The sequence below is a fragment of the Molothrus aeneus genome, chromosome 2 (assembly GCF_037042795.1).
Source record: "Molothrus aeneus isolate 106 chromosome 2, BPBGC_Maene_1.0, whole genome shotgun sequence".
NCBI classification, from domain to species: domain Eukaryota; kingdom Metazoa; phylum Chordata; class Aves; order Passeriformes; family Icteridae; genus Molothrus; species Molothrus aeneus.
In genome coordinates, this window is record NC_089647.1 from 24,772,296 (window position 1) to 24,782,980 (window position 10,685).

At 46.0% G+C, this 10,685-nt stretch overlaps 1 protein-coding gene across 5 annotated transcripts in view; it reads left to right on the forward strand.

Moving 5' to 3' along the window:
* LOC136571597 (galactosylgalactosylxylosylprotein 3-beta-glucuronosyltransferase 1-like) overlaps nucleotides 1–8,107 on the forward strand; it is a 28,007-nt gene extending 19,900 nt beyond the window's left edge. For all 5 annotated transcript variants that reach the window (XM_066572107.1, XM_066572110.1, XM_066572106.1 and 2 more), the window contains exons 4-6: nucleotides 836–1,132; nucleotides 1,633–1,740; nucleotides 4,776–8,107. In XM_066572107.1, coding sequence (XP_066428204.1) covers nucleotides 836–1,132; nucleotides 1,633–1,719 — 384 coding nt within the window. In that variant the 3' untranslated portion in view covers nucleotides 1,720–1,740; nucleotides 4,776–8,107. The remainder of the gene's footprint in view (nucleotides 1–835; nucleotides 1,133–1,632; nucleotides 1,741–4,775) is intronic.
* Nucleotides 8,108–10,685: the final 2,578 nt, after the last annotated feature.

The following is a 10,685-nucleotide window of genomic DNA, read 5'->3' on the forward strand; positions in this document are numbered from 1 at the left end:
CCACCTTTACTCTTTGGCTGCCCTTCAGTTCTCCAAGTTCCAGCCACCACAAGAGAGCTGTGCCTCTGGGATCACTGGAGCTTGCCCAGACTTCTGCTGGAGACCTGGCTTTTGTGAGATGCCAAGCCTGCTGTGAATTTGCAAAAATCCAGTGAACTCTCTTGTCACCGATTTAAGCCAAACTGTACTAGGCCACTTGAAGAGCAGAATTATGCATCACAACACATTTCCAGTTTTCAGAGTTGTTAGGTCTCTGTTAAGCTCATCCTTTTTACTTACTTCCAGGTCCTTTCTGACAATTTCAATAAACCCCCACACTTCTAGGCAGTAGTCATGGATGGAAAAACAAGGCAGGAGGTGGGGGGAGAAATTGGAATAGATAAGGACAAAGATGAATCAGTCAGGGAGATTACTTGCATGAGTGTGAAGCTGGAGTGAGTGGAGTTGGTAAGACAGAGCTAGAGGCCTGGTAACAGTAGTATTTGGCATTTACAAAAAGGATAAAATTCTACCATAAGAAAAAGGTAAAAGTTCAAATGGGATGAGAAAAGCAGAGGTTATCATTCTTCTGCGGGACTGAATGTGGGCACAGAAAAGCAGTGAGTTGTTGTTCAGAGAATAAAGTGCTAAGAATTTGCCTTGTGACTGTGGAAGCTGTGGCTCTTCAAGCAGCAGCAAGGTGAACTAGAGCTTGTGCTGCCGAGAGCGATGTGATGGTGTGGGAAGTCCGTGGGGGAGGACAGGTGCCAATGAAAGCAGAGGATGGTGCACTAACGGGTTGGGACAGACGTGGTGGGGTTGAATTCTCACAGCATTGTCTCTTTCTGGCACACAGATGCGCTACACAAGGCGGGTCTCAGTCTGGCCAGTGGCTTTCGTTGGGGGGCTGCGATATGAATCCCCAAAAGTGAGCCCAGCAGGGAAGGTGGTGGGCTGGAAAACCGTCTTTGACCCTAATCGTCCCTTTGCTATTGACATGGCCGGATTTGCTATCAGCATCAAGTTGATTTTGGAGAAGCCTCATGCCAGTTTCAAGCTGGAGGGAGTTAAAGGAGGGTACCAGGAAACAAGTCTGCTGAAGGATTTAGTGACTATGGATGGGCTGGAGCCCAAAGCAGCTAACTGCACAAAGGTGAGTAGTAGAAGAAATCTCAAAGATACAGTCTCCTTGCTGGGTTCTGGCTGCTTCTACAGCCTCCTGCCACACTCTTTCACCTTCCATTGTTCCTTCCCTGTGCTGGCACATGTCAGTGCCAAATGATGCTGGGACAGACAGATGGACAAAGCCTGCTAAATTCTTCACAGACGTGAAGCTCAGAGAGAGCTAAGGAGCAGTGCTAGGTATGCTTCATTAATAAAGAAGCTCAGATGTACAATTTGTGACCAGATTGCTTCTCCAAAGTCCAGGAGGATTGGCAGAGGGTTGAGTCTGTAATTTTGCTCTAGAATGATCCCTCCTCCTTGTCACTTTTTCATGTGCCCATAAAGTGTCTCCCAGGATCAACCCCTTTCAATCACATACTTCAAACAGCTCTGAGCCTCACTTTTCTGAGGATCCCACCCAATGGGTGAAGTATATTCATAGTTTCCCTGCTATTCAGAATGCCCTGAACTCTTTGTGCTTCCCTCTAGGTGTTGGTCTGGCACACAAGAACTGAGAGGCCCACTCTGGTTAATGAAGGCAAGCGTGGGTTTACAGACCCCAGAGTAGAGGTGTAAGCAGAGAGCCAGCTCCAGGGTGTGAGTATCTTTGTCTTTACTGTTTTTAGCAAGGCAAATAATCTGTACCTGATTCCTTATTTCTGCTATTATTTCCTCAAAAACTGCATATATGACTGCTCTGGTAATTCACCATGCCACCCTTTGCACAAGAAGTAGATTCTCATCTTTACCCATGTATGCTCTGCATTTCTTGCTCATTCAAGCCTCCTTGCAGACCATATGGGAGTTTTGCCGGACAGAGAGAAAAGAAGCAGCAGAATCCCCCAGTTTAACTCAGTATTAATGACAAGCCAAATTCTTGCCCCTGGACTCTTTCATCCAGCTGTAAACTCCCTTTGTGTGGGAGTTGTCCTACAGCATGGAAGGAGATCACACTGCTGCAGGCAACCTTTTGTCCCGGCAGCCCTGCCACCTGTGCAGTGCTTCATGCATCCCCCTTCAGCTTTTATCCTGCATTTCATGCATCCCCCTTCAGCTTTTATCCTGCATGAACAGCTGGGGTGTGGGTGCAGCAGGGAAAGGCTGATGGAATGCTTAGAGCACCTCAGAACAGGAACCAGCAAAGCACAATCTACACAGACTCTCTCAGTTTGAGGTGCTGGGTACCAATGCTCCCAGAGCTAGGAGTACCTCTGCTGCTGAGGAGAAATACTGAATGCATTAGGAATGCCTTTGCAGTTCACAGAGCGGGGTTCAGCAGCAGGATGGGGAATTATGGCAACCACCACGGCTGAGGCAGGAATGGATCAGAGATCATTGATATGTTCTTAGAAAGAGAATGATGATGAAGAAGTGTCCAGATGCCATGCCCTCTGATCTCAATGGGAGATTCCTGCCCCAAAAGTCCAAAAAGAATAAAAGTATCCCAATTTCGAAGTACCCAGCTTTTTCTGAAATCAGTCATAACTGTGTCAGGACACAGGATGCTGAATGATTTAGTCCTACTTTGGAAGATATTCCAGGAGTGCTTTTAGTTTTGACCCCAATGTACACCTCAGCTCAACTCTACCGGTGGAAATAAAACTGACAGCTTTTATATAGGCAGTCATGAGTATTTCAACTCCTGCACTGATCTCTGTGTGCATCACTAGAAGCTGCACTCAGCATTGCCACAGCACCTCATCATCTCTGAGTGACACCACACAAATAGTGCAAAGCAATCCCAGTGCCTGCACACCCAGCAGCAGATGGAAGGGACTGGAGTCAGTTATCTAAACACAGACACCTGGTGCCAATGTAGGGACCCTGGGGTAGCCTACCTGTCCCTCCTACAGGGCACAAACCTTGTACCATTTCTGACAGCTTTTTATTAATATTATAGATATCCTAGAAACCCATAAATTATGCCTGTGCTTAGGCAGAAGCTCCTCTTTTCACCAGTGCTTTTGTGAGATCCACTACAACAGGCTCATTTTGCACACTCACCCGTGCTGAGTCTGCAGTTGACTATGATTGCCCAAACTCATCTCATAAGGACTCACAGTCCAGTTAACTGCTCTGCAGGAATCACTTACTTTATACAGGGTGAGCAGGCCTATAAAAATTCAGATGGATTAGATCCTCCTTGCCTACTTGCCGGAGGAGAGGCTGCTCCATTGGAGATGCACAGTGCAGATGTAATGTTTCACAAATGTGCCATTTTTGGATGGGCTCTTTTGTCCTCACCTCTCTCCCTGGCCAAACACTCCGCCATCCTCCATAAGAAATGTAATGCACCAGCTATGGAGTCTCATGAGAATGGCTTCCCATGAGTGATTTGTTGTGGGAAAGGAAAGCAACCAGCCTACAAGGTCAAGACACTGCCACTGATTCACCAGCAGGACTTGCACCTTAATCCAAGCCATCCTCTCCAATGGTTTCAATCAGATTGTTGGCTGGATCAACTCTGCAGATTTTTAAGGATCTTTGTACTTGCATTAGCAGTCACTTTGACCACAATCCCTTCTGCACCACTGTCTGTCATGTGGGGCAGCTGCTCTGACACATCAGGTTGGCAGGTGGCATCTACTCCAGGAGACACATGCAAGGTAAATTGCTTGACTATCAATAGCAATCAAGCAAAATCTTTAGATTGCATCTCTTAAAATTTTAAATTGAGATCTCTGCTGAAGGCTTCAGTGTATTGGAAGTTCATACTATCAAGGCGGCTGAGCTTCAGAACATTGATAGACATGATCTAGATAAGCCAGTGCTGAGAACAAAAAGAGGCAAAATTGCTCCCCTGAGGATCTTCTGTTCTTTGACACAATAGGAAGAATGTTTCCATCTTTCCCTCCTGGCAATTAGTCCTCCTTGAGGATCAGATCAAGCCAGTTAAGTCCAAGACCTCCCAGAGCCCTCCTTCCCTTTAAATCCTGCAGATGTGAGTCAGGCAGTCATTGCTTGGTGTGGGATTTGGTACTCCCCTAATCTCTAATTGGACCACTTGCATGGCTGCTTGCCACAGAGCACCAAAGCTATCACAGCATACGTCCTTGCTGACTGTATTGAAACACCTTTGAAACACAGGCTTTGCCTTCTGAGAACAGGAGATGAAGATTAATTTCACCTCATATTTTTCTTTCTTAAAGTCCTGAAAACTATCACGGAAGACTGGTGTTATAAAAACTACCTGTTCTTATTGCTAATTTTTATTCACAGGCATCCAAAAGAGAAGAGTGTGCTTAGGTTAGCACAGGACTCCTGCTATTGTGAAATTTGGAAAGAGAGAAGGTTCATCTGCATTTCACAGCTTCCAGACAGACTGAATAGATCCTCAGATCTCATCCTCCTACTCTTTCTTTAAAAAAATTATCAGAGAAGTTAAAATAATGACTTTAAGTGCAGACAAAAAAATCTGTGAGAAACTTTCTCTAATTCATAAATAAAATCTCCCAGCTAAGACTCTAGTGCAGAGAGAGTCCCTGCAGCTCTTCAGCCATATCCCAGCCCAAAGCCATGCACAGTTCAGGAGGAGCCTGTTCACTGATGCCTGCAAGGTGTTTGCCTGAGCCAGGGGGGATAGCCATGTTGTATTTACACCTTCTTACCTCACCTTGTGTTTGTTTTGACAGAGGCAGAGAGCTGTGATTGTTCCCGAAGTTCATCAGCAACCATAGCAACTGTGCACCCTGCCTGTCCTGCCCAGCGCTCTGTTCCACTGCTGGAGGATGACAAACACCCCAAATGTCACCACTCCAAACAGCTCCCATTGCCCAAAGAGGTGTAATGAGGAGGGACAGAGCTGAGGTGATGCCCTGAGATCCTCCCCACCTAGGAGAGGAGTGCTTCCCTTCCCCACTGGGCCCTGTACTTTTAACCATTTCTTTAAACTTACTAGATGTGATCTTCATTCTCCACTGTGCCAGCAGAGGCTGAAATCCAGGATGGGTGCAGGTGCCTCCAAAGGTCTCTCCTGGCATCTTGCAAAACCTTAGCTTCAGTACAGCAACTGTGAACTGCAGTAGTTCAAAGACAGGAGTTGTCACTAAAGCACAAACATGGACTTGTTGGCCTGAGGCTGGTATGCTCTCAAAACAGCTTTAAAGCAAAGCTGGCATGAGAGTCTCTCCCTCTGAGGGATGCACTCTGATATGTACACAGATCAGCCTTCAGTGTTGGAGAGGAACCTGTGCTGACGAACCTCATTTGGGGTTTGGGAGCTCAGAAGGGATGTGGTGCCTATCCCTCAGCTCAGATCTTGAACTGTCCCTGCTTAAGGTTGTTTTGGAAAACTCCATCTGAGATCCCCAGGCACAGACACCTCTGGAAGAAGTTCCTCTCCTGCAGTGGGAGTGGCAGGTACTGTACGTCAGAAGCCATGCCTCCATGTGCTGCTGCAGAGAGCAGAAAGCAGGGGCAAAGATGGGTGGACTTGAATGTGTTCAAGGCCTGGAAGCCTGCTGCAGCACCATCAGGTGCTTCAGGAGCCTCAAATCATGGGCATGGACTTGCTTCCTGGACCTCCAGAGAGGAAGACAACTCTCTGAGAGGGAGGTGGGTGAGAAGTGCTCAGAGAAGAGGAACCCTCAGCCTGCACTCATCGGCTATGAGAACATCAAGGAATGTGGAGACATCATCGGAAAACCTATCTTGAGCACATTCATGACAACTGAAATAACAAATGTGGCAAGGTCTTCCAGCTGAACTTTGAAAGGAGTGTGTGGTGCTGTGAAGAGAGAGGAGTGTCATGTGGAAGGGTTTCCCTTTGCCTCAATAAAACAGGAAGACAGCCAGGTGGGAGGCAGCCTACAAAACAGGAGGTGCAAATGAGGACTGAAGGAAGGATGCACTGGATTAAAAGCACAAGTGTTGGTACCATATGTGTGCGTGGGTAGTAGTGTCGCTGTGACTTTTCCAGGAAAACTCCCTGAATGACCCAGAAACCCCTCTGAGCAGATCTTTAAAACCTTCTTCACTCAGGCCATGAGAAACAAGGCTTAAGGCATTCAAAACACATCGAGGATTTCACAGCTGGGAGAAAGTTATAAGCAACTGAGTCATCCCTTGCCCAAGGAATTCAGGGCTAGCAGGAAACTTATTTATTTGTTGATTTATTTATACTAGAATTCTTCTCTGCCTATTCCTTGTTTAGCTTTGGTTTTTAGCTTAGGTCACATGACATATTCATGAAGAAAGAGTATTTTCCCCCTTGCCTCAGAACAGTGGAGCTTGGTGTTCACCGATGAATGTCATATGTTCTGTGCTCCCTGGGGTTTCTTTACAATGGTATCTTAAACTGGCAATATAATCAGAAACTCAGCAAGGGGGGCAGTACAGCAGAGGAAATCACAGTTCTTTTATGCAACAAACGTGGGTGGCACTAAGTTTCTGGCTCCCAAGCAATCACACTGAGGTAAAAACATGAGCAAAGGACTGCCTCACTCAGCAGATAGTCCCCATGGGCTCTCAGGAAGCCTCCATGAAAGGGGCTCTTTGAAGGGTATCTGAGAGAGGGAGTTGGTCCATATTCCCTGAGTGGAGAAAGAGCAGCCATGCATCCTGCTATAGGAGGGGACCAAAGTATGGGAGAGGCACAGGGGATGAGATGCCTCCTTTCAGAGAGAGAGACAGGAGAAATCAAATAATAGGCAACAACTACAGAAATGGAGACTGCATTTATTGAGGCTAAGGCCAGGGCCTGTCTGGATAAACTCACCAGAATGCAAGGCCACTCTGCCAGCTGTCTCAGTATGAAGGAAATATTGAATGGGGTGAGAAAGCAATGTATTCTCTGGACTGTAGAAAGGTCCTTACAGAGTTTACTGGCACCTTATAGCATGAAGGAAGTCCAGCATCCACAGAATGCTTTTCATTCTGCATTTGTCAGAGCTTTTTGTCCTGCCCTCTGCAGAAGGTAGCAGGGCATGCACTCCAGTGAGCTTCACCAGCCCACCCTGCCAGAGGCAGGTGGGCTCAGTGCTTCTAGCCAGCATTAACCCAAGATTAAGTCCCCTTCTTTGTGGTTTCAATGAATGAGCATGAGCAAGGGAATAAAGGAGTTGATTTATGATCCTCCATTTTCTCCTCTGAGATGGGCCAAGTTTCTGCCCGTATGAACAGGAGGAGATGTGGTGATTAATTCTCTGGCCTTTAACCTCACACAGGTCCTACATAGGGTTTAGGCACTGACAGTGAGTGTCTGTAGCAAGGATCTATTCCCATTGCAACAGATCCCACCACACACATATTTTTAGAGAGCTGTTCTCTCTACATCCTTACAAGAAAGTAAAATTACTTTTTCTGTATGTACTACACTGTCAGTTCAGTCTTGGTCAGAGTCAGCTCTCAAGACCAGCCCTATTGCACCACCTCCATTCTTGCCCCAGCCTGGCCCTGTGGAGCAGACCCTCTGTGAATCAAGAAGTTCTGTCAGTCACTACATTGTGCAGAACCAAAACCTCATCTGGACAGCTGGCATTCCAGGCTAGCAGACAGATGGACCTATTCAGCACAAAGACTATGTTCCCTGTAGAGCAGCCTGAGGATAGCAAGGACTGCTGCTGGACAAGGTGTATCAGCTAAGGGTGGGTGAGTAACAGGCACCACAAGATAAGATGGTTGTTTGCCAGCAGAGTGGGGTGGGAGAGCCCAGGACAGAAGCAGCTGTCAGGGTAACAGGCTTCAGGGGAAGTGAGTGCAGTAAGGAGGGAAGCTGCAGATCAAGCCCGAGGTATTTAAACAAGAGAAGGCATCCCAGCGCCTGGTTTTTACTAGCATCTTAGTACCTGATATTCATGTTCTCTGAGATTCATCCAACTCACCAACCAATGAATATTACACTAACCTTTCCTGTTGCAGAAAATACTATTGATGAACAAAAGAGAATGTTGAGAAAGTACTTTTTAATGGTTATTTATTTATATTGAATGGTACTAGAGCATTATTAAATATGATGTGAATAGTATGATATTGCATTGTTTTGTCTGCAGCCTAAGTCCTTACTCCTTTTCCAGGAAAACACAGCAGAATTTATAATGGGAAAAATATCTATTTAAAGTGTTCTCATTTCAAGGCCACTCATTTCACTCTTCCTCTGACCTAAATGTTACAAGTGAAAGTCAAGCAAAAACATTTCAGGTCCCTGAGACCGCTGCCTCTATTATGGAGATAAAGGAAATAGGAGACAGGAGAAAATAGGCTAAACTCCAGAGTCTCATGGCATCTCTAGCAGTCATTTTGGGCATGGTGTCCATCCCAAATGAGATTGCTCTGTAAAGGTGCTGACCATGACTCAGAATTGAGTGATGGTCAAAACATAGGGCAGGCAGTCAGTTCTCCATCCCAAGGGGAAGTGTGCCTATTAGTGAAATGTCTGTTTGACAGAAGCCCACTGTTGGCTCTTCCACAAGCCTAGGAGAAGCTTGGATATCCAGGTTCTGTTTCTAAAGCTCTCACTAATTTGCTGTATCACTGGTTCAAGGTATATGACATCAGCTATCTGGGTTTTTTAACAGCAGGGCATCCACCTCTCAGAAACATGGAAGTAGTTTTAAAACTCTTCTGAGGAAGCCTTGCTGAAAATTTAGCATACTAGAGAACAAGCCAAATTCATACCTATGTAATAAAAAAAATAACATTCACAAAAGTGTTGCTAGAAGAACAATGTGAAGTTTACAAACCAAGGTCCTGCAAAAGGCTGAGAAAGAACTGCTGTGGCCAAAGTACTTGAAACATGCACCTCACTAGGAAACACAGTGTCATGGTTTAAAACCACCTCACTCCCCAAAAATGAGGGACGGCTCTGCTTGGCTAAAAGCATCCACCTGTAGAAGGACTAATGCTACCTCCCTCTTGCCTTAATGGAAACCCTGGGGAATGAGAGGGCACTGGATAATGCATTGACCAGCACTGTATGAGCACCCAGCCTGGTATCAACCACTCTGCTACACCAGCTGCTCCTCCCCTCCTCGGGCCCTGCATTTTCAAGGCAAAGCTTCCCAAAGCCACTTTGCTGCACTTTCACTAGGGATCTAGTGCAGCCCCCAGGAGACAGGGCATGGAGGAGAAAGGGAGAGAAAAAGAGCAAGCAAGAATGAATCTCATTAAACAGCGTGAGGCATCCTTCTCAGTCTCTCATCATGTTCAGGCCTGATTGGAAGTGCAACCGCACTTGGAGGGAGGGAAAGCCCCCTCCCTTGGGACAATCCAGAGGCTCTTGCACAAACTTAATTTCAAGCTCCATTGAAGATGGTGTTTGGTTTGGTTTGGGTGTTTTTTGTTTGTTTGGTTTTGTTTGTTTTTGTTGTTGTTGTTTTGTTTGTTTGTTTGTTTGTTTGTTTGTTTGTTTGTTTGTTTGTTTTGGTCATTTTGTTTTGTGGGGGTTTTTTGTTTGGTTGGGTTTTTTTTGGTTGGTTGGTTTTTTTTAATGTATTCAACTTAATTTCCCAGGGAGCTGTGTGAAAATGAGAAAGGCAGACCTTTGACTGTGAATCCAGCCCAGTGCCTGGTTCTTACAGATCCAGTCTCATATTGTTTTCCTCCATCACTGCCCTCAATAAATCTCTGCACAAAGGTTGCTAAAATTCCTCCCACCTCCCTTTCACACTTCAGTGGAGACAGAAGATTTTTTTTTGCATTTAAGCAATCCAATTCATTTTTAATTCAAAACACACCCTAGTTTCCACAGCTCTGTTTAAAACAGGAGCACTGTGACCTTGAAAAGGCTCAGACCTCCTGGCACCATGAAGTTTCTGACCAGTACTTTGCTCTTCCTGGCTTGCTTGCTTTCTGGTGAGGAAAAGGCTCGTGGCTGGGTTTATGATCCACTCATTCCAGTGCTCGTGGTTGAAGGGGAAGGAGAGGAACTGTATTTGGTTTGGAAGGCTCCTGAGGGAGACACACCTGGAGATTCAGCTCTCTGAGCCCACACAGAAACACATTCCGGCTGGCTCCTCTGCAGACAGCTGATCTGCCTAGCTGTGTTTAGTTTTCCAGTCTGGAGAACAAATATGCACACAGGTGAAAATACAGATTAGATTCCATCTGACCTCATTCTTCTGCCCAAGAACTGGCACAGGGTGGCAATTTTTACAACTAAGCCCTGACTGCAAGGAAATTGCCGAGCCACTGAATTGGGGGAGCTCTAATGGTCCAGCTGCTCCCCTCTCTAAGAGAGAGGGAGGCACACATGCTTTGTCCAAATTCTTCCTCCATTGAGATTTCCTACTGTGACCCAAGGAGGGATTGAGAAACATAAAGCACTACTGGCCCTGAAACAATTGCCATCTGCAGCCCCAGGTCATACCATGAAAATCTTGATTCCTTTCTTTGTTTCTCAGCTGATGCAGAGATTAATTCTTTCCTGTCCTTGGCATTGTACTTGCTGGAACTGTCAGCAGAACAGCGAGTGTTGCTTTGTTTTATGGAGGGGAAGGCAAGCAGGGTGGGTTGCTGTCATTGTAGAGGGAATGGCACAAGAAGAATGCAAACAGTAGATGTAGGTGTACAAAAAAAGCAACCTTGTGGCAGCAGCATTGCGTGGA